At 44.5% G+C, this 23,813-nt stretch overlaps 2 protein-coding genes across 2 annotated transcripts; one reads left to right on the plus strand and one right to left on the minus strand.

Moving 5' to 3' along the window:
* The first annotated feature begins 1,364 nt into the window (after nt 1–1,364).
* Nucleotides 1,365–9,361, plus strand: LOC115642739 (olfactory receptor 10A7-like). Its single transcript, XM_030546454.1, has 3 exons — nt 1,365–1,486; nt 2,677–2,794; nt 8,405–9,361. Exons 1-3 carry the CDS (start codon nt 1,365–1,367, stop codon nt 9,359–9,361), a joined length of 1,197 nt encoding a protein of 398 aa, XP_030402314.1.
* A 10,686-nt stretch (nt 9,362–20,047) lies between these two features.
* Nucleotides 20,048–21,664, minus strand: LOC115642740 (olfactory receptor 11A1-like). The gene is made up of 2 exons (XM_030546455.1): nt 21,630–21,664; nt 20,048–20,960 (listed from the first exon to the last, which is right to left on the minus strand). Exons 1-2 carry the CDS (start codon nt 21,662–21,664, stop codon nt 20,048–20,050), a joined length of 948 nt encoding a protein of 315 aa, XP_030402315.1.
* Nucleotides 21,665–23,813: the final 2,149 nt, after the last annotated feature.

The following is a 23,813-nucleotide window of genomic DNA, read 5'->3' on the forward strand; positions in this document are numbered from 1 at the left end:
ACCTCAGGTTGCTCTTGTTGGGAGGGGCTACTCCTACTCCTCTGTTGCTGGGTAGATTTAACCTTTAAGCTGGAAACTGAACTGTTACTAGGCAGACTTGGCCTTGGGTGGGGACTGTGTGAGTGATAGATCATGTTATAATGTGTATCAGTTTTGGTTCCAGTATAAATAGTTAGGTAAGCTGTTTGTTTGGCGCGCTTGATCTGAGTCCTGTGTGGCTCCAGGCATCTTATTTGAGCTCAAATAAAGTTGGTTACTTCTCCACCCTGGTGTGTTTAATTCGTTGCGAAGCACACCGGGCAATGGACCCAACCGTTGCCACCCTCGGGCACTTTGTGCCGGCAACAAGCCTAGGACCCCAGAGCTGTACTGCCCTGCCCTGGTTGAAACTCCAATCAGTATAAATTTATTATCTGGAAAGCAATATGCAACAAACTTGTGTTAAACAAGCTGAGATTTTTCCCCAGACACTTCACTTAAAGGCACACTGGTTTAGATGAAAACATAAAACAAGTTTATTAACTACAAAAAGATAGATTTTAAGTGATTATAAGGGATAGCAAACATATCAAAGCAGATTACCTAGTAAATAAACAAAAATGCAAACTGAGCGTTAGATACTAGAAAGCCTGGATATGAATTAGCTAGTTCTCACCCTGACTGATGATACAAGCAGACTTGCACGTTGTCAAGGCACAAGCTGCACTTGCTTTGCAGCTTGGGCTCCCCACCCCTATTCCAAGTCCTTTTCTTCTAGAGCTTCTCTCAGGTGCTGAGTTGTGGGGGAGTGAAGAACAGTCGATGAGATCACTCCCTGTCTTATATAGATTTTCCATGTAGCAGAAACCATTTGTTTCAAACTTCGGTCTCAGACCACTTTGTGGAAAAATACAGGTACCCAAAATGGAGGTTAGAGTCATCTGCCCTGGTCACATACCCTTGCAGAATGATAGCAGCCATTACTTATGGGCTGTCTGGAGCATTCTCAGAAAGGCTCACCAGATGGGAAATAAGCTTCTCCTAAGGCCTGTCGTTTTTCCTAATGACCCATTACCCTGAATAGGCCCTTCCCCACCAGCTACCTAGACTGGAAGCATCTTCCCGAGTGTTCTTCACTCCCCAGGTGTAACTACATTTGAAATACAGATACATAGTCAATAGTCATAAGTTTACACACAAAAATGATACGTGCAGTACCTACATGTAAGTACTTAACACCATATTGAGTGTTAAGTGATTATGTGAGCACTAGAGGGCAAAACACTTCCACTTCTGAAGGTAGGTTTTGCGAGTGGAGTCATTTCTACTGTGCAGGAGGACGTATCGGACTTGCTTGGAATGGTCTAGTTCATGGGTTCGGAAACATGAAGGAACCAGGCTGTCAGGTGGAGCTTTTGGAACTGGGGGTGAAGAATCCATCCGTTGGCCTGGGGAAGGAGATCTGGCCTGTTGGGGAGAGCCCATGGATGACGGGAGGACATGCTGAGTAGGTAAGGATACCACATCTGTCTTGGCCAAGCTGGGGCAATAAGGATGACCAGGGCCTTGTCCTCTATGATCTTCCAAAGAACCCTGTGTAACAGAGGGATTGGTATGCATGTTCCTTTTTGCTGAGAGGATTTTACCTCTGTTTGCTGTAACTTTGAACCTAAGGCCAGAGAGAGTGTCTCTGGGCTCTTTGAATCTGATTACCCTGTAAAGTTATTTTCCATCCTGATTTTACAGAGATGATTTTTACCTTTTCTTTCTTTAATTAAAAGCCTTCTTTTTAAGAATCTGATTGATTTTTCCCTGTTTTAAGATCCAAAGGGATTGGATCTGGACTCACCAGGAATTGGTGAGGGAAAGGAGGGGGGATGGTTAACTTCTCCTTGTGTTAAGATCCAAGGGGTTGGATCGGTGTTCACCAGGGACTCGGTGAAAAAGTCTCTCAAGACTATCCAGAAAAGAGAGCTAGTACTTGAGAGTGGTGGCAACGAGACCAGATAAAGCTGGTAGTTAAGCTTACAGGTGTTTGTGCAGGTCCCCACATCTGTATCCTAAACTTCAGAGTGGGGGAGGAACCTTGACAGATGCCTACCCTATACCCCGCATAGATGAACTAGTGGATCATCTGGGGAATGCACTGTACTTGACAACCTTAAATTTGAGAAAAGGATACTGGCAGATACCCCTAGCCAAAGGTGCAAAGGAAAAGACTGTGTTTTCTACACCAGAAGGTCTCTTCCAATATATGGTCCTTCCCTTTGGACTACATGGGGCTCCAGCTACCTTTCAGCATTTCATGGACAAGTTATTATGCCCTTATACTAGTTATGCTGCGGCCTACTTGGATGACGTGGTGATTCATACTCCAGACTGGGAAACCCATTTGGAAAAAGTGGGGACGGTCCTTGATACCTTCCGTCAAGCTGGCCTTACTGTGAACCCTGTTTAGTGCACTGTAGGGTTCACAGAGGCCAAATATCTTGGCTACATGGTAGGAAAAGGTCTGGTAAAACCTCAACTGAATAAGTTAGAGGCCATCCAAAACTGGCCTCGGCCAAGTCGTAAGAAGCAGGTCCGAGCATTCCTGGTGGTGGTGGTGGGGTATTACTGGCATTTCATCCCCCATTTTGCTACAAGGGCAAGTCCCCTAACGGACTTAGTGAAGGCCCATGGTCCTGATCCGGTCAGATGGTCCATTGCAGCAGAGAGGGCATTCGCGGACCTATGGACTACCCTCTGCAGTAACCCCGTACCGATAGCCCCAGATTTCACCAAGGACTTCATCCTACAGACAGATGTATCCAAGGTAGGGTTAGGGGTCGTCCTGTCGCAGATGGTTGGGGAGGAGGAACACCCAGTTCTCTACCTCAGTAGGAAACGCCTTCTGAGGGAACAAATATATGCAGTAGTAGAGAGTGCCTCGACGTAAAACGGGCCATGGAAATGTTGCGTTATTACCTGCTGGGGTGCAGATTTATCCTTGTGACTGACCATGCCCCTCTTAAATGGATATAACGGAACAAGGAAAAGAACACAAGGATAACCAGGTGGTTCTTATCTCTCCAACCTTTCCAGTTCTGGGTAGAGCAGGACAGTAGAACAGACTGCCTTGGGAAGTTGTGGAAGCTTCTTCACTGGAAGTTTTCAAAAGAAGGCTGGATAGCCATCTATCTTGGATGGTTTAGACACAACAAATCCTGCATCTTGGAAGGGGTTGTGGTCCCTTCTAACCCTATGGTTCTATGATTGGCTCCAATGGTACAACTCACATGACAAAAGTAAGGAGGAAGAAAGTACTAGGCTCCTAAGTAACAACACAAGAACATTGTGCTAAAGGTCTACCAAAAGTTGGACCCTGCAGGTGATGGATCTTTGCAAGCCAAATTTTGCAAAATATCACTAACTTTGGGTGCCTCAATTTAACACCAACCAATCTGGGCTTTCTCTCCAAAATTGCTGCACATCACAACCTCAGTAGAAATCCATGCAAGCTTAGAGTGCTCAGCAAATCGGAAAACCCAGGTCTCCATTCTCACAAACTGGGCACCAAAAAGTGGAGGCACCCCAGTTAGTGGACAGGCTGCACAATTTTGGCCATCGGGCTTGAATTATTTTTGGAAATTCTGAGAAGCTTCAGCTCCCGTTGGCTTTAGTATGATCTGGAGGTGGTCAGCAACGCTGGAATTTAGGCCCAAAGCTGTAAACCACTTTTGGAAATAATTGCCAAAGATTTTATTTGTTCTTGTTTTTTTAATAGATTAATAGATTTGATGGCCAGAAAGACCCATTAGATCAGCTAGCCTGACCTCTTGAATAGCAAAAGACGGATAATTTCACCCGGTTACACCTGTACTGATCCCAATAACTTATGTTTGAAAGGCAACCAGTCTGGACTGGAAGATTTTAAAAGACTGAAAAAGCCCTGTTTCCCAAGTGCTGGCACTCACAGCCCATGGGAACTTGACCACTTGGATACAAAAGTCATGCATGAATCACACAGTTTTCAAACTATTTAATGTGGCCCTTTGTGGGTGACAAATTGTCCCAGTGCAGAGCTCCAGATTACATTAATTCAGGGAGTAGTTTATGCATAGGCCCAACACAAGCTTTGTTCACCCATTCCTGAGAGGTGCTGAGCACACACAGTTCTTGTTGGCTTCACGACCAGGATTCAGCTCCAAATTCATTCTTTGTAACTGACCTGGGCCAAATTCTTCACACTTTGGGCCTGATCCTGCCACCCTTACATGAGTAACCATAACTCACTCTAGTGACCATGCTGGCTTTGCTATGAGCACGTGCATGAGTAACTACTAGCTCTGTGAGTAAGGGCTTCAGGAGGAGGCCACTTTTGCAAGCAAAACTCAATGGACGACTCAGTGGATTGAAGAAGACCCTTAGGGCTATGTCTACACTGTAGGTGGATGTGAGCCCCCCAGCCTGAGAAGACAGACTTGCACTAGCCACAAGTGAGCAAAAACTAGCCGTGTAGACATTACATCTCTGGCAGCAGATCTGGCTCTCAAACACAGGTCACACCCTGCATCTCTGCAATGTCCACACTGCTAGTTTTAGTGCCCTAGCTGGAACCAAGTTAGCTCCCATCTACGATATAGACATTCCCTTAAGGACCCAATCCTGCAACCCTTATTCTTTTGGGCAATGTGTGATCGTTGCTGAGGAGGACAGGAGAACTCTGGGACTAACTGCTAGAGGAGGAGTTAGTTACTCACTTGAGTGCTCAAACATTAGCTGGTTATGTTAAACTTCATGAATCCTTGCTATTCACACTGGTGTTCAAGGCAGACAATGCTCTGGGGAGACTGCAGTTGTTTGTGAAGATCAGTGAGATCACCCATAGGGACTTGTATTCCTAGACATGTTCTTTGGCTCACACTTATATCTGCCTGCTGAGCCACAGAAGAAATGGCCCTTTGTTCCCAAGGCAGGTGAGAATCGTTCTTGATTTTATTAGAGAACTAATAATGATATTGTCTCACGTTGTTCTTTAAGCTGTGTATTGAGAGTTAGGTGGGATGCACTGTGCTTTACAATGGAAGTAAAGACATGGTCTTTGTTCCTAAGAGCCTATTGACTCAGCTGATCATGGCAAGACAAAATACTAGGGGAGATAACAACAGGCAATGGATGGATGGAGTGGGATAGAACACACACAACTGGGCAATGAGCATTGCTTGGCTAGTAGCACAGGCATCTTTCTTTCTTTCTTTCTTTCTTTCTTTCTTTCTTTCTTTCTTTCTTTCCTTCAGGACTGGAAATATTATTGGAGACATTCTAGAATAAGGTGATGGTCCGAAGACTGAAATGAAGGTGGAGAGAGATGTTTTGTGCAGAACTGGTTCAGAGAAGGCAGCTCATGGCTTTGAGTACCATTTCCACTGAAGTGTAATGGGAATGAGGTGCCCAAACTGTCAGGCAGCTTTGAAAATCTCAGCCTGGCAGCCACGGAGAAGGTGCAAAGGTGCTAGTGAGAGAAGGGCATAAAAGGGGTCTGGAAAGAAGTGGAATTAATGGGGTAGGGATCTGACGAGGACTGTGTGGTGTGGCTGTGTAGACCTGGGTCCATCCAGGAGCTGGAAGAAAGGAATAGGAGAGATTGACAGGCTGGGAATATTTTATGTTTTCCCATAAAGCTAGTGTGTGTTAGCTGGTGAAAGACCTGGTGTATCTGGGAGGGGGTTGCAAAGGAAAAGGGTGAGGGAGATGCAGACCTCTTCCTTTCTTTACCCATTGTTACTGAACTTTTCTTGTCCCCCTGTTTCATCCTGCCCGTAAGTTCTCTGGAGCAGGTGCTGTCTTTATAATACATATGTGTGAAACACACAGCACAACTGGGAAATGATTGGTAATTGAGGCCTCTATATACAAAATTGGTACATTCTCTTTTTTTATTTACTTGAATCATCCTTTTTTGATGGAAAACTGTTATTCTGGAAAACTTTCACCCAACTCTAGTCAAAAGACTAGAGACTGCTGTGGTCATGATACATATAAACATCAATAACATGGCAAAAGTGAAAAGGAGGCATGGGAAGCTAAAGATACAGTGCTAGGAATTAGGGTTAAATATTTTATTAATAGCAGTAGCCTAAAGTATTGCAGTATGCTTATTATAGGCTGCCGTGTTTTGGATAATTACTGTAAAATTATTTAAAAGGATGAAAATTATAATATTTGTTGGTTTTTTATTATCAATACAAAAATGAGGAGAAAAAGCATGAAAAAGAAAATTTCCTAAGACATAATGTCTATCTAGCTGTCTAGTTAATCATTAATCATTAAATTAAACAAATGGGCAAACTCTATGTGTTTGATTGCTGTAATTGTTAATCTCTTACTATCAATTCAATAAAATCTTGGTATTTATTTTTAAATTTCTTTTATATATAAAGGTAAGATTTTCCATTGTTGATATTTGTCAAAGTTTTTAGTGGTAAATAAAGTTATCATTGTGAGCGTAGGGTGACCAGACAGCAAATGTGAAAAATTGGGATGGGGGTGGGGGATAATAGGAACCTATATAAGAAAAAGACCCCAAAATTGGGACTGTCCCTATAGAATCGAGATATCTGGTCACCCTATGTGAGGGAGATGTCTATATTATATTATGAATATTCTTTGTTCGTCTATTTGTTTGCTTGTATTGCTGTTGGTTGCTATATTGTTACAAAGAGGTTAACTCTCACACAAGTGGACCACAGGTAGGCAGGAAGATAGGTATAATTTTCAGATTGCACCATTCACCAATACTTATCAGGACAATTTAGGTGTCAATTCCTTTGATGTTTACCTGTGACTGAGTCCAAACCTCCAGCTTGATATGGGGGTGGGGGGAGAGATTCAAGCGGGAAAACTGAATCAAACAACTTTGCAGTCGATGAAAACCAGAGCCTCGGAGCTTGGCAGAGACAGACACGGAAGAAAGGGAAAGTAGACTGAACTCCAATCCTAGAAGCATGAGTTGTTTGGTTAAACTTTAAGTAAGACAGGTACATGTAGGCCTTCTGTTGTTTAATTGTTATGCTTTGATTCCTGCTGTTGAGATTAAATGAAACTTTGTTTTGAAAGGGCTGTTTTGTGGTCACTGGATTCACCACTAGTCCCAGATCCCAAAGGGAAGCCTTGCAGGGCAGCCAAATCCAGCTGGGCCTGTGGAGCAAACACAGTTGGTACCCAATGGGCTGTACCTTTGTCTGATATTGGGAGAACAGTCGGATTCCACCCCAGAGAGGTGAAGGCAAGAGGCCTGTCACCAGAACAGATTGCATTCAGGGAGGCGCTGAGAGAGGTCAGAGGTGCTGCTAGCCCTGAACTGTGACAATCATTATTAACTGGTCATTTGTTCCGTGATGATTTCCATCAATCAAAGCATCTAACTGAAGCTGTAACCCTGCTTCTGAAACAAGATTCATGCAGATGTTCCCTTATGCCCATGCAGAATAACATCCTTCTTAGTAGTAGTTACCATGTTCATTATGCTACTTCTAGGGGCCAACCAAGCGTGGGCCCTCTAGGGCTAGGTACTGGATCAACATAGAATAAAAGAAAGTCTCTGTTCCAAAGAACTTTTAACCTAAATAGAGAAGTCAGCTATAACATAGGAGAAAGGGAGAAAATATTGATTTCCGTTATCTCCACATGGTCTACAGGTTAATCCACATGAATCTGATTATAAAATCAGGGCCTGAGAAATGGAGTGTGAAGACATTCTGTGTGAAATCTTTATGACTTTCTAGTATTAAATTCAAGAAAATTATAATCCCAATTTAATGGGATTTTTGTCTCAAGTAATATTGATTGCACAGATCAACATTCTTATATATGTTGAGTTAGTATCTCACTGCTTGAATGGTCATATTGAAATCAGCAGTGAGACTGGAATTTTCAAGTGCACAAAGGAATGAGGTGCCCAAATCTCATTGAAATTAAGAAGCATAAATTTTTTAGGTTCCTTTGAAAATCCCAGCCTGAGAGAAAGGGTAACAGAATTTCTCTTTTGAAATTAGGGGCATGCATTGGTGACTAAGGTATTATTGACCAAAGAGGTAGAGTCTGATGCATAGTCTTTTATTTCCTTTTCATTCAAGCCCACTTGTAATGACTGCGATTCATAATAAATACTTTGGCCAGCTCTAGTTATAAGTTGAGTTGAGGGAGAAAAGTGATTCTGTTTCATGAAAAATTTCAATGTTTTGAAACTGGGTTTCATTCTAAATGGAAACCACCATTTTTGACATTTTCTGTGGAAAGGAATAGAACCCCATTTTCAGGACTCTGTGGCTGCTGGGCTTCTCTAGAGCCACAGACTTTTGAAGAAAGGCATCCAATCCTGGTTGATAGAAGGCCTGGAGATGGTGAATACACCATGTAATACCTGTCTCTGTTTGTCTTCCAGTTGAACGCTTATGAAAAAATGATGAACTTGAATCGAACAGTGGTGACTGAGTTTCTTCTTCTGGGATTTTCTACCTCTCCAGAGAGGCAGGTTTTACTCTTTGTGGCACTGTTAGCCATTTATCTGGTCACTGTGGTGGGAAACCTCCTCATTATCCTTGTAACTTTGGTGGATCCTGTCCTTCACACCTCCATGTACTTTTTCCTCTCTAATTTGTCTGCCTTAGAGGTCGGTTACACCTCGGTCACTGTTCCCAAAATGCTGGTGAGCCTCATCTCGGGGGATAAACACATCTCCTTTGCTGGCTGTGCCATGCAAATGGGCTTCTTCCTTTGCTTCGGGAGCACGGAATCCTCCTTTCTGGCCACCATGGCATATGATCGCTACGTGGCAATATGCAACCCCCTGTGTTATACCATGATTATGAACAAGAAGGTGTGTGTCCTTCTGGCAGCCACTTCCTGGACTATCGGCATCCCAGCCCAGGTAGTGCAGACCGGTTTGGTGTTCACCTTACCCTTCTGTAGCTCCAGAGAGATCAACCATTTCTTCTGTGACCCAGCCCCTCTGCTGTTGCTGGCCTGTGCTGACACCTCCATGAATGAAACCTTGACTTACATCATGGTCACTTTCTTTGGAATGGTGCCCTTTGCCCTGATCCTGTTGTCCTACATCCGAATCATCACCACCATCCTCATGATGCCATCAGCTGAGGGCAAGAAGAGAACATTCTCCACCTGCTCCTCCCACCTCATTGTTGTGGCTTTATTCTATGGTTCTGGCATCCTCCTTTATTTACAACCCAGATCCAGTGAATTTCCAGATGGCGCTAAACTTCTCTCCCTGTTTTACACTGTTTTGCCTGCTATGTTGAACCCTTTTATCTACAGCCTGAGGAACAGGGATATCCAAATGGCCCTGAAGAGAAATATGTGGAAAAAAATGTTTCCTCACTAGCGCTGAGTGGGAAACAGATTTTCCAGCCTGTTCTTCCTTAGGATGAATCTAAGGCCTACTAAAATTTTTGACAAAGAACAAGAGCAAGACCCACCCACCCCAAAACAGCCGGGTCATTAAAGCCATGGGCAGCAGGTAAAATAGGCCAGGGAAGACTAATCCCAGGCTGTGGTCCCACCCACACTCTGCTGCAAGGCTCCACTCTCTCCCCCAAAGCCAGCAGGGGCTCAGCTCTGGGTTTCCTGGTTCAAAACAGGGAAAGCAGGGATTCGAATTCAGCTCACCCACGTCCCTTGAAGCACCGAGCTATAGCCTCCAGTTCTGTAGAGCTTTAAATATGGAATTATTTATAGAAAGAGAACAGCTCCCACCAGCACAATTGATAGACTAACCCCAGACTCCTCAGATCAGTGTCCTAACCCCAGTATACCCTTGGAGTGGGCTCTCTTCTTTAGTTCAGATCCCGTTCTAGACCAATGAAACATTCGTCAAAACCAAAACTTTCCCTCCAGAATTTCCATTTCAACAAATTGAAATTTTCCACTGAGAAAAAAAAAACAACAACTTAAATTGAAAAATCCCCAGTGACCTCTAGTCCTCAGAGAATGTGACTTGTCTAATAAGCACACTATTGGGGTCCCAACTGGCAGAAGTCTATTGGTTTTGGCTTGGTTTGAGACTCCTTGGGCATGATTTCTGAGGTGGGCTGGGCTCTCCCAGTGACCTCTGCTGCTGTTGTGAGCACTCAAACCTTCTGAAAATCGCACTGCAGGCCTGTCAATTGGTGGCTGCCCACAAAAGTCCTGATGGAAGTGACTCTCCAAACATTGCTTCAGAAATCTGTAGCAGAAGCAGGGCTAGAAGCCACTTTTCCTTGGCCTGAGGCCCCTAGACCATCCCTTCTCTTCTGTTAGGCCTGTGCGCCATTGGCTACACACTTTCTAGCTTCTGCAATGAACAAGAGCAGGGTGTAGAGCTGCCTGGAAAACAGAATTTCCTTCCTGTGGGTGTTGGAACAAATTTTAATCCCAAGTCAACAGCCCAGGAACAAAAAGTTAAACCTTGAAAATAATTCGCAGGCTCATGGGGCTACTTGACTTTCTGGGATGCCCAGGGAGATGGGAAGTGGCCTATCCAGTGAGCTAGCTGCTGAGGCATTGGTTGTTCCAGGGGTTGAGGTTACGGCTGCCCAGGGAGTCAGCTGCTCAGGGAGTTGGGGAATGTCTGCCCAGGAAGTGCGCTACAGCGGAGCCAGTAACGCTGAGTGACCAGCAGGCTGCCTGGGACCTGTGCAGCCCTGGTCACCTGGCAGCTGACCTTCCAATTGCTAGGCTGGCTGAATGGTGGGCAAGTTAGGCAGTTTGCTTTCTGGCCTGGTTACATCAAAAGCTGGGACAGAATCCACCTGTTCCCAGGGAGCACGTCAGATCTGTTGAATCAGCAACACGGGTCTGTCAGGAAATTTTCAGCCTGCTTTAGCAAGGTCTCCTCATCCCTATCCACTACAGATCTCCATCCCAGTCACTGTCCATTCTGGGTCCTCTGGACAAAATCGCCACATGCTGTAAATCAGTGCGGTTCCATTCACTTCTGAAAAAGGTCACTTGTGAAATGGAGTGGCTGATACTTGTCACTCTTCAGGGACAGAGATCTGAGATCTTGCTTGCTAATAAGGTGTTTGGAGTGCACAGATTTCCTAATAGCAGTCATTCAGAAGAATAGGATCCTGGCTCCCAATCCAGTGCACCTTCCCCTAGGCCAAAGAGTAACCTGGTGAGGGAAAAGGTGCTGATGGATATCTGTTTTATCTTCTGGGTACAGTTCTGTGTGTCTGCTTCAGAACAATTCAGGAAGATCAATGGGGCCTAGGACAGTGGTTCCCAAACTTTTCAGGGTCATCCTTCCCCTTACTCCTGTCTGGATCACTCCTCCAGGAACCAGGGCTGTAGCTCCTGGGGTGGGGAGGGAGTGCGGATGGGGTAATGGGGCTGAGGCTGGGGCTGCAGTTAGGAACAGGTCTGGGGCCAGAGCCAGGGATGCGGCTGGAAGTGGAGCCGTGACTGGGCCATGTTGAAGGCTGGCAACCGGGGCCATGGCCAGGGGTGGGGCTGAGGTTGGGGTCCAAGGCAGTGGGCAGAGGTGGGCACAAGGCCAGGAACTAGGACCATGGCTGGAGGTGGGGCTGGAGCAGAGTTGGGTGCTGTCCCCTTCCCGTGCCTCATGAGGGCTGGCCTGGGCCCCTCCAAGGCCCCCAAACATTCCTCCACACATGCCCCACAGTTTAGATACCACTGGCCGAGGAGCATGGTTGGGAGTTGATATTTTCAAAGGGTGGAGCATATTTTACTCTCTTAGCTTCCTCTGATAAACCACAGCTGGAATGTTAAGGACAGTAAGTCACAAATGTTGAATGAAATTGATTGAACTAGTATAAATGGTGATTTTCCATGACTTAGAACTCAGCCAAATCAAGACACACTTTTATGGCCACCTCTGAGTTCTAGACCATCTCAAATTTCAATTTCCTACTTGCATCCTTTGAAGTATTAGAGCTGTACAAATGTCGGTCCCAGGTAATTCTCAAAGGTGGCGAATTTCCACCCATTTGTCACCACCCTGCTTCTTGGAAACGGCTGAAAAATAGAGCCAAGGCAGAGGCCAAGTCGCTACTGCAGAAATTTACAGCCCACATATTTAGTGGAGCATAAAAACTCTGCCCTGACAATCATTTTCAGATTTAGTTTGAAGTGCTGATTTTTAGGGGTGAACCTAAAATATTACAGTTAATTTAAAAAAAAATATGGGACAACTGACTCACAATTCCCCATCCGTAGCACTGAATTTCAAAACAGGAGTATGCCAAACTAAAATAAAAATCTCTGTTTTATGAATTCTTCAAATTGTTATGAAATACAGAAAAATATATATTAAAAACAAACTGTAGAGCAATGGCATTTTTATTTGAATTCTTTTTTGTGTGTGTGTTTTAAGGTTTTCAAAGGTTCAGTGACTTTGGATAGCCATCCTTTAGTACATGAAGTTAAAATCAAATGTATGACCACTACTACTAAATTAATTTATAAATAAATAATTCAACATTGGTCATTACATTCTGAACGAGCAGAGTAGCAGGTTGGAGGTCTAGGTTGGCTATTAGGAAAAACTATTTCACTAGGAGGGTGGTGAAGCACTGGAATGGGTTACCTAGGGAGGTGGTGGAATCTCCATCCTTTGAGATTTTTAAGATCCTCTTGACAAAGCCCTGGCTGGGATGATTTAGTTGGTCCTGCTTTGAGCAGGGGATTGGACTGAGGTCACTTCCAACCCTAATCTTCTATGATTCTATGATCAACACACAGGCCTGGTCTACACTACGAGTTTATTTCGAATTTAGCAGCATTAAACTGAATTGACGCTGCACCCGTCCACACAATGAAGCCCTTTATTTCGATATAAAGGGCTCATAATATCGATATCTGTACTTCTCCCCAGCGAAGGGAGTAGCGCTGAAATCGGTATTGCCATTTTGAATTAGGTTTAGTGTGGTCACAATAGGACTCACTACAGTGCCGCATGAAAGTTAAGGAGCTCAGACAAGCCTATCAGAAAACCAAAGAAGCAAATGGAAGGTCCGGGGCAGAGCCGCAGACATGCTGCTTATACGCTGAGCTGCATGCAATTCTAGGGGGGGCCGTCACCACTACTCCACCCCTGACCATGGATTCCAAGGAGGGGTTACTCTCAGCCATGCCTGACGATTCTGCGGATGGGAAAGATGATGATGAGGAGGAGGACGAGCTTGCGGAGAGCACACAGCACTCCATTCTCCCCAACAGCCAGGATCTTTTTCTCAGCCTGACTGAAGTAGCCTCCCAACCCTCCCAAGGCATTACCCCAGACCATGAAGCCATGGAAGAGACATCTGGTGAGTGTACCTTTGTAATATAAAACATGGTTTTAAAGCGAGCATTTTTTAATGATTAATTTGCCCTGAGGAATTGGGATGCATTCACGGCCAGTACAGCTACTAGAAAAGTTTGTTAATGTGTCTGGGGATGGAGCGGAAATCCTCCAGGGATATCTCCATGAAGCTCTCCTGGAGGTACTCCAAAAGCCTTTGCAGAAGGTTTCTGGGCAGTGCAGCCTTATTCCATCCTCCATGGTAGGACACCTGACCTTGCCATGCTAGTAGCAAGTAATCTGGTATTATTGCATGACAAAGCCTGGCAGCATATGGTCCCGGGGTTTGCTGGCATTCAAGCAACATCTGTTCTTTTTCTCTCTGTGTTATCTTCAGGAAAGTGATATCGTTCATGGTAACCTGGTTGAAATACGGGAATTTAATTAAGAGGACAGAGGTGGCCATTCCTACTGGGCTGTTTGCCTGTGACTGAAAAGAAATCCTTCCCTGCAGTTAGCCAAGAGGGGGAGAGGGGGGAATTGGGGGTGAGTTTTTTCATGTTTGGCTAGCGGGGATCTTCCCTGATACCAGCCGTGCAGTGGGGGGAGGGGTAAATCGATCATTGCAGAGAATTGGAGGGGGGGGGCTAGTTTGGTTTCTGCTGCTGCACATTAACAGGAAAGCCGCAGCACTCAACGGGCTTTGCTTGGTATGTGGGAAAGGAGGGCGCTGGTTTTATGAAGCCTGCAGAAGCTGAAAGACAATGACTTACCATGGCCGCATGCAAGCCGAATTCTGTTGCCCGGACCTGCATTGGTGATCTATAACCCCAAAGCCGCAAGCACTCAATATTAAGATGCAAAATGCTACCTTGTACTGAAATCAATGTGCTATGTAATGTGAATAGTGTTGTTCACCGTGAAAGAGTATAAGCATTGTTCTGTTAAATGTATCTTTTAAAATACTTCTCTCCCTTTTTTCTCTCCCTCCCTCCCACAACTGCAAATTTTTCAAACCTTTCTCCTCTGTCCCGAAGGCTATCTCAGATAAGGTGGCGGAAAAAAAGAATGCGAGACGAAATGTTCTCTGAAATCATGGAATCAATCTGCAATGAAAGAGCTCATCTGAATCAGTGGAAGGACACCGCATCAAAGTACAGGAAAGATGCCAGTGAACGTGAGGACAGGAGGGATGGTCGAGATGAGATGTGTCGGCAGGAGGATCAGCGGTGGCAGGATGCAACGCTGGGGCTGCTGCGTGATCAAACTGACATGCTCCGGCATCTAGTGGAGCTTCAGGAACGGTAGCAGGATCACAGAGTGCTACTACAGACCTTGAATAACTGCCCTCTCACCTCCCCAAATTCCATAGCCTCCTCACCCAGATGTGTAAGAATGCGGGGGGGGAGGCTCCATGCACCTGCCCACTCCAACCCTGTGGACAGCCCAAGCAAAAGGCTGTCATTATTTTCCTTTTCTATCCTCCTCCCAAACCCCACCCAGACTACCTTGTCAGTTCTATCCCTCTTTTTATAATCAGTTAATAAAGAATACATGATTTTAAAATGATAGTGACTTATTTCCTTAGAAAGCAAGCTGTGATTGAAGGGTAGGGTGGGTTGTTTAGAGGGAATGAGTCAATCAAGGGGACAGGTTTTCATCAAGGAGAAACAAACAAAACTTTCACACCATAGCCTGGCCAGTCATGAAACTGGTTTTCAAAACTACCTTGGAGCGCAGGGTCTCTCCTCTGCCCCACATGGAGAGACTGAGCCCTCATTGCTCAGTGTATAACAGGGGGGGTCGCCTGGCCTCCTGTACACCACGAACAAGACCCTTGTGTCCAGCAAGTATAAATGGGAGTGATTCCCCCCGGGCTTTGTCTGTGGGTCCGGAAGCCGGGAAGGGCACCGGCCCTCACTCCCAGGCTGGGGTGGCCGCATGGCCAGAGTGAGACTGCTGCCTAGCCCCATCCCCATAGGGGACAGGACAGAGTGGGGAGGCACGGGAGCACACAACAAAGCTCCTCACCTGTGATACAGGAGCACAAGTCACATGGACTTTCAACAAACACCTTATTATTTTCAACTTTTCCTTTTATATATATGTAAGCCGAGTCAGGATGAGCTCTACCCTGACATCTGGTGGTGAATTACGGCGAGTGTGGAAAAGAATTTCAGGAGCTGATCTCGTTTGCACAGGCACACCCACCTGCCTAGCATGAGCCCATGGCAGCCCAAAATGGTCACTTTGGCAGCTGTGGAATCCCTAGTTTCTTTGTTATTGGAGCAGGAGGAATAAAGTGTTGTTACCTTGAATATGTGAATCAAGGACAATGAAATTGTTTTATGACCGCATTGTTTCCCTCCTTTATTAAAAGACTTTTGCTACACTCAGACTCCGTGCTTGCGAGAGGGGAAGTATTGCCTCCTAGAGGCACCCAGGGGGTGGTATGTAAGTGTCCCAGATCACTGGGTGGGGCCTCAAGCTGGTTTTGCATTGTGTTATTGAAACAGAACCCCTAGAGACTGAACCTGGCCCTTGTTGCTGCAATTCAGAGGGGCAGAAGGATATATATATATATATATATATATATATATATATATATATATATATATATATATATATATATATATATATATATATATATATATAATATTTTAGAGTGATATTGATTTTTTAAGCATTTTTCAAATCTGTATTGGCTTTAAATGTTCACATTTGCACAAAACTATGGGTTTTAAGCATTCTTTATTTCTGTTTATTGATTTTTAATGTTCACAGTGGGAAGAAATAAGAGAGAGGTTGTGATGACAATCATTTTATGACGGTGGATGTTAAGATTCAAAAATTTTAAAGCTTTGTATTTGTTAACACACCCAAACTGTCAACACCACACATCTAAATTTACAGAGGAAATATCCTTAACTCAAATTCATAAGTTCTCTCAAGCAGCATTTTTCTTTGCCTACCTGGAAATTTGGATTATTGATGGCATTTTCCTCCCTGCAGTTTTGCATGTGTATGATGAAATCATTCACTGATTAAAATCTAATCCTTACAAGCCTCTGTATATTTATGCTTTGTCTAGCAAATCCAGCATGGCTCCCACTTTGGCCAGTCTCACCCAGCCAGGCCCCTCGCTTCCAGTCTCCTTCCATTATCTTCTCCCCCACTCTGGTCATCCCCTAAAGCCAACCCTTTGCCCCACTGATCCAGGCAGTTCCTTCAATAGGCTCCCTACCCCTCTAGCCAGACTCTTCACCCCACCACTCCAGCCAGACAGTCCTCCTCGCATCCAGCTAGGAAGAGGGAATTGGACTGCCTGGGCAAGGAGACTGGGACTGAGATGACAAGCCTTAAGCAGTGGAGACCTGGACTGAGTAGGCAAGTAGAGTGGGACTGGGATAAGGAGCCAGGGGTGGGTTTTCTGGTCTGTTCATAGAATCACAGAACATCAGGGTTGGAAGGGACCTCAGGAGGTCATCTAGTCCAACCCCCAGCTCAAAGCAGGACCAATCCCCAACTACATCATCCCAGCTGGGCCTTAAAAACCTCTAAGGATGGAGATTCCACCATGTCCCTAGGTAACCCATTCCAGGGCTTCACCACTCTCCTAGTGAAATAGTTTTTCCTAATATCCAACCTAAACCTCCCCACTGAAACTTGAGATCATTACTACTTGTTCTGTCATCAGGTACCACTGAGAACAGCTGAGCTCCATCTTCTTTGGATACCCCTTTCAGGTAGTTGAAAGCAGCTATCAAATCCCCCGTCATTCTTCTCTTCTGCAGACTAAACAATCCCAGTTCCCTCAGCCACTCCTTGTAGGTCATGTGCTCCAGCCCACTAATCATTTCTGTTGCCCTCCATTGGACTCTTTCCAATTTTTCCACATCCTTCTTGTAGTGTGGGGCCCAAAACTGGACACAGTGCTACAGATGAGGCCTCACCAATGTCGAATAGAAGGGAATGGTCACATCCCTCGTTCTGCTGGCAATGCCCCTACTTATACAGGCCAAAATGCCGTTAGCCTTCTTGGCAACAAGGGCACACTGTTGACTCATATCCAGCTTCTTGTCCACTGTAAACCCCAGGTCCTTTTCTGCAGAACTGCTTCCTAGCCACTCAGTCCCTAGTCTGTAAGAGTGAATGGGATTCTTCCATCCTAAGTGCAGGAATCTGCACTTGTCCTTGTTGAACCTCATCAGGGTTCTTTTGACCCAGTCCTCTAATTTGTCTAGGTCCCTCTGTATCCTTTCCCTACTCTTCAGTGTATCTACCACTCCTCCAAGTTTAGTGTCATCTGCAAAATTGCTGTGAGTGCAGTCCATGCCATCCTCCAGATCATTAATGAAGATATTGAACAAAACCTGCCCCAAGACTGACCCTTGGGGCACTCCACTTGCAAGCGGCTGCCGTTGATCACTACCCGTTGAGCCCAACAATCTAATCAACTTTCTATCCACCTTATAGTCCAATCATCCAGCCCATACTTCTTTAACTTGCTGGCAAAAATACTGTGGGAGACCATATCAAAAGCTTTGCTAAAGTCAAGGAATAACACACTCGCTGCTTTCCCCTCATCCACAGACCCAATTATCTCCTCATGGAAGGCAATTAGGTTAGTCAGACATGACTTGCCCTTGTTTATCTCCCAATTTTTAAGTGCTCAGCCATTTAGACTTTCAGAATTACACCCAAGTCACAGCATGTGCTTTCAGCTACATTCAACCCAGGAGTCCTAGATTGTTGTGATATCAGAGGTATTTCAATCAATCCCCTTATCCCTACAGCTAATTTGCATGCAGCAATGTCATTGGCTGTACAGAGGGTGAATTATTTGACTCAGATGCCTCAGTTCATGGCATCATGGGCTCTCAGTTGCCTGTAAGTATATCTGCAGTTACTCGGTGCAACACTTCCATTGTAGTATTAGTAATTGTAACAAATGGGGGTCCTGGGGAGTGCAAGAAGTTCAAATGACTGTATTGAAATGTGCTAGACTGGCATGGACTTTCGGGACAATATAAGCTCTAAGTGGGTTCCTGGGGAATTCCTGGGGGTGGGTTAATGAAAATTGAACAATCTCAGCTATGCCCTTGATGAAGAGAGGGTAATTGGCTGGTAATTACCTGATCCAAGGGGCTTGGAGATCAAAGGCCATAGCTGCATAAAGAAACAGATGAACTGTCCAGTTGGGGTCTGATTCCTGGTTTAAAAACTGACTTGTACTTGTAATGATGGGGACAAAACCAGTTGTGGGGGTTTAAAAACTGACACCACAGCCTAGGCTGGAGCGTAGGGGGGTGACCTCTGGTAAACTTTTGGCATGGATATAGATCAGTGGTTCTCAACCTATTTAGCATTATGGGATGCATGGGGGCCACAATGTATCATCTGGGTCTCAGGTTGAGAACCACAGCATATCCTCCCCAGGTCTGTCCACCCAGAGGCTCCCTATGCACAGTGCCTCCCAAAGTAGGGCCAGGAGTGCAAGCACTATGGATCCATCTGTGCAGGGCACGGTGGCAGCCCCGGCACTGCGCTTGGCCACATGGAGCCAGTGCAGCCAGGCGGCAGCCCGCATACTGACCCCATGGGTTGGCAGACAGCCTCAATGCTGACCCTGGACCCTCTGCCAGGCAGCAGTTCCAGAATTCACCATTTGGCACTGGCAAGGCAGTAGCCCTGGACCCTGCCATGTGGGGCCGGCTGGTGACCCTGACCCCTAGCCCTGCTCAGCTGGGCATACCAGACCCTGCGGCAGTGGGCAGCAAGGCAGCTGGTAACTTGGCCCCATGCAGCCCTGCAGCCTTTAGCACACAGCTAGGCCGCAGGTGTGTGCTAATTAGGCCGCATGCAGTCTGTGGGCAGTGGGTTGAGAACTGCTTATATAGATTCTTTTATTGTTTTTTGCCATGTTTTCTCTGTATGCTTTTGCTCTAAGAATAAATATATTTTGCTTTTTGAAAGCTGGCTAGCAACTGCTATACACCGTTATCACCATTGCAGAAGGGGGAGGGATAGCTCAGTCATTTGAGCATTGGCCTACTAAACCCAGGGTTGTGAGCTCAGTCCTTGAGAGGGCCACTTAGGGATCTGGGCCAAAATCAGTACTTGGTGCTGGTAGTAAAGGCAGGGGGCTGGACTCAAGGTCCCTCCTGGTTCTAGGAGACTGGTATATCTCCAATAATAAAAATTGTTAACCACTGGTACTAGACACCAGTTAGACCTATTGAGATTCAGGGGACTGCAAGCTTTAAACCCCTCAGTTTAAATAAGTGATAGCTTGGAAGCCTAAAACCTTAAGTGGATGCCTTCACGGAAGGCTGGAGGTATGGGAGAAGAGGGCCAATGTTGCATTTAATCCTGAAACTGTGACAACAACAACAATGATATTAATACATAATATCCTCTCTATGAAGTCTAATACATAAGGATTTTAAAGCTATACATTACAGAGATTAATAACAATACATTTTACACATAAGGAAACTGAGGCACTGAGAAAAGAAGTGACTTGCAAAATGAGACTGCCAGCAGAGTCAGGACCAGCACCAAAATCTCTTAACTGTCAGTCCTCTGTTTTAGCTACAGGGCCATTCTTAATTTACGATCAACTTCCCCAGCATTTCTATCATTTCCAAGGGTTATAGGTAGCTCCAGAAATCCTTCATCATAAGTTACTCACCAAATCCCCTAACTGTCAGGGTTTTCAAGGTCATTGCAATGTTTGTGACTGATTTCAAGAGGGCTTAAAAAAGAAGGATGATCACATAGACATCATGGTGTAGGGTGTATTGGATAGATAGATAGATAGACAGATAGATAGATTAGATAAATGCTCCTATTCTTATTTGCATACTGTGATTTTGAATTTGCCACCCCTAAAACCATTGCCCTTAGGAGGTTCTTCACACCCTCTCTAACTTCCTGATTTCTGAGGCTGTATATGATGGGATTAAACATAGGGGTCACTGTGGTGTACAGCAGGGAGAAGACCTTGTTAAGAGCTGGCGAGTCGTTTGCTGAGGGGGCCACGTACATGACAATCAGGGTCCCATAGAAAGTGGTGATCACAATGAGGTGGGAGGAGCAGGTGGAGAAGGCCTTTTTCCTCCCGGTAGTGGAAGGAATTCTCAGGATGGCCCTGAGGATGTGAGTGTAGGACACCAGGATTAAGAGAAATGGGACCAAGGTTACAATCAAGGACAAGATGCTAACAGTGGTTTTGACTGAGTAGGAGTCCATGTAGGAGAGTTTTACGAGAGGTTTGAAATCGCATAAAAAATGGTTGATTTCATTGGGACCACAGAATGTCAGATGGGACACCACAGATACTGTTATCATGGGTATCAGAAAACCACATGCCCAGGAACCAGCTACTAACTGGGTGCAGGCCCTGCCAGTCATGACAGCTGCATAGTGCAGTGGATAGCATATAGCCAGGTACCGATCATAAGCCATCATACCAAGGAGCAAGCACTCCATGGTTCCCAATGAAGCAAAGAGGTAGAACTGTATCATGCAGACAGGGAATAATATTATACTCTTCTTCAACAGGAAACCAAGTAGCATCCTGGGGATGATATTTGTGGTGTAGCAGATTTCCAGGAAGGACAATATGCTGAGGAACCAGTACATGGGGGTTTGAAGGCGATGCTGAACAGAACTGTTACCACAATCAAGACATTTCCTGTGATCGTTGCAATGTAAATAATGAGAAAAGACAGAAAGAGCAGCACCTGAGACTTGCAGAGATCGGAGAATCCTAAGAGGATGAATCCATCGATGGCTGTTTGATTTAGCCTGAGTAGTTTGCCATGTTTGGTTTAAGAGAGGTGTCCTTGAGCCTTTGAACCTCAGTCCTGGGAGACACTGCAAGACACACTTGTGTGATCACTCTTTCATGATCAAATAATGTTATAATCATAGAATTATAGAACTAGAAGAGACCTCGAGAAGTCATCTAGTCCAGTCCCCTGCACTCATGGCAGGACTACGTATTATCTAGACCATTCCTGACAGGTGATTGTCTAACCTGCTTTTAAAAATCCTCAATGATGGAGATTCCACAACCTCCCTAAGTAATTTATTCCAGTGCTTAACCTCCCTGATAGTTAGGAAGTTTTTCCCTATGTCCAATCTAAACCTCCCTTGATCAATTTAAGTCCATTGTTTCTTGTCCTAGAGGTTAAGAAGAGCAATTTTCCTCCCTTTCCTTGTAATAACATTTTATGTACTTGAAAACGGTTAACACGTCCTCTCTCAGTCTTCTTTTCTTCAGAATAAAGAAACCCAGGTTTTTTTTCAATCTTCCCTCACAGATCATGTTTTCTAGACCTTTAATCATTTTTGGTTTTGCCACATCTCATCAGTTAGTAGCTCCTCAACCGGCATCCTCATTCTCTCTAATTCAGCATTGTTCTTCTAACTCCCTTATCTCTTTGTCCCTCTTTAGCTACTTCTTCATTTTCCTCTTCTTCTTTTTCCTCTGTATCAGTTTCCATCTCATGCAGATTAAGATGTTAACCCAAAAGTGTTATCTAACACTGCAATAGGATGACTCTAGAGCTAGTCAGAAAAGCCTTACATTGAGATTTTCAATGGAACCTCAGTTAGGTGCTCCACTCCCATTGAAATTAAGCAGAATTCCCATTGAATTCCTATGGTCGGATTTTCCAGTCAGCAAGACAAATTAGGCATCAAACTGCCCTCAAGTTCCTTTGAAAATTCCAGCTTGAATATTTCAAAATTTTGATTAAAATTAGGATAAATCCACTTTTGTTTTTACTTTTGTAAAAAAAAAAAATCACTACAAAAATGGAGCAGAGAAGGAAATTTATGTGGTTTTTTTTGACCAGCTCTCAGTTTTTCTTTTTCTTTTCCATATGAAATATTGACAAAATTTTGGGAACAATATTAATATTAAAGTCTAAACTTTTCCAACCACTGTTGTTCATTCCTATTGATTGAAGTTTTTGAGGCTACCTGAGTACTTATGTATTGTTGTGGTATCCCTCACCCCTGCATGCACATAACACGCTTAGTCTGAGCAGGGGTGGTGAAAACTTTTCCAATAGAATTTTTTTTAAAGGAAAATTAGATTGTCCCATTACTTTGATTTTCAGCCCAAAATTTCCAGTTTTCAGTTTGGGGATGAAAAGGACAAATTTTCTTCTGAAAATGTTGATGAAATTCCCGCCCCCCCCGATTTTTTTTGCAGATAAAATAAGCCATTTTTGGACAGCTTTAACCAACCTGAATAAGACCCAAATAAAGACCCCTTGGGTTTGACCCTACACATTTTCTTTCTAAGCAAAAAATTCAGTCATATTCACCTCTCATACTGCTTTAGAACATCTTACACTTTTCTTGGGTATTTGCTGATCACCCACTGGTATCTTCAGTTCCCCTTTTCTTGCTTTTTCTTGTGATGCCTTCAATCTCTTCCCAGAATCATGTATTGTCTGCTTTCTGCCACCAAGAATTTAGGCAGATAATATTTTCCAAGGTTTTGGGTCTTTTATAGGTTCTGATGCATTTTCTTGTACAAGCCTCACATTCTAATTTGCTTCCCCAAAGACTTCATTAAAATGTTTCTTTTTCTTGCATGTGCAAGTTACCTTTTAATGCTGGTCCCTCTTCAGACAATGGAGGCCAGATACATAGATGGGATAAATTGGCATACATCCATTTACATCAGCTGGGGATCTGATCCATTGACCCAATGAAGCTATGGCTGATTTACCCTATCTGAAAAAAGATGGGGGTATGTGATGGAGAGCTAAAAGCTCTGCTGTCTATTTTGAAAGGTAGTTAAATACCTAGTGGGATTTTCAGAAATATCTAGGCACTTAACTCCCATTGATGTCAATGAAAACTAGGTTCGACGGGGACAGGTGAGCAAACCCCACAGGTAAGTGGGGAACAAGACCTGGGAGATGGGTTGGAAACAGGAGGGAGCATGGGCTATAATGGCAGAGAGAAAGGAGGGTCAGGGCAAAGCTGGGAGGCAAGATCAAACCAGTATCTTAGATGCCTATATACAAATGCAAGAAGTATGGGTAATAAGCAGGAAGAACTGGAAGTGCTAATAAATAAATACAACTATGACATTGTTGGCATTACTGAAACTTGGTGGGATAATACACACGACTGGAATGTTGGTGTGGATGGGTATAGTTTGCTCAGGAAGGATAGACAGGGGAAAAAGGGAGGAGGTGTTGCCTTATATATTAAAAATGTACACACTTGGACTGAGGTGGAGATGGACATAGGAGATGGAAGTGTTGAGAGTCTCTGGGTTAGGCTAAAATGGGTAAAAAACACGGGTGATGTCGTGCTGGGAGTCTACTTCAGGCCACCTAATCAGGTGGAAGAGGTGGATGAGGCTTTTTTCAAACAACTAACAAAATCATCCAAAGCCCAAGATTTGGTGGTGATGGGGGACTTCAACTATCCAGATATATGTTGGGAAAATAACACCGCGGGGCACAGACCATCCAATAAGTTCCTGGACTGCATTGCAGACAACTTTTTATTTCAG

Source organism: Gopherus evgoodei, unplaced genomic scaffold (genome assembly GCF_007399415.2).
Source record: "Gopherus evgoodei ecotype Sinaloan lineage unplaced genomic scaffold, rGopEvg1_v1.p scaffold_45_arrow_ctg1, whole genome shotgun sequence".
NCBI lineage: Eukaryota > Metazoa > Chordata > Testudines > Testudinidae > Gopherus > Gopherus evgoodei.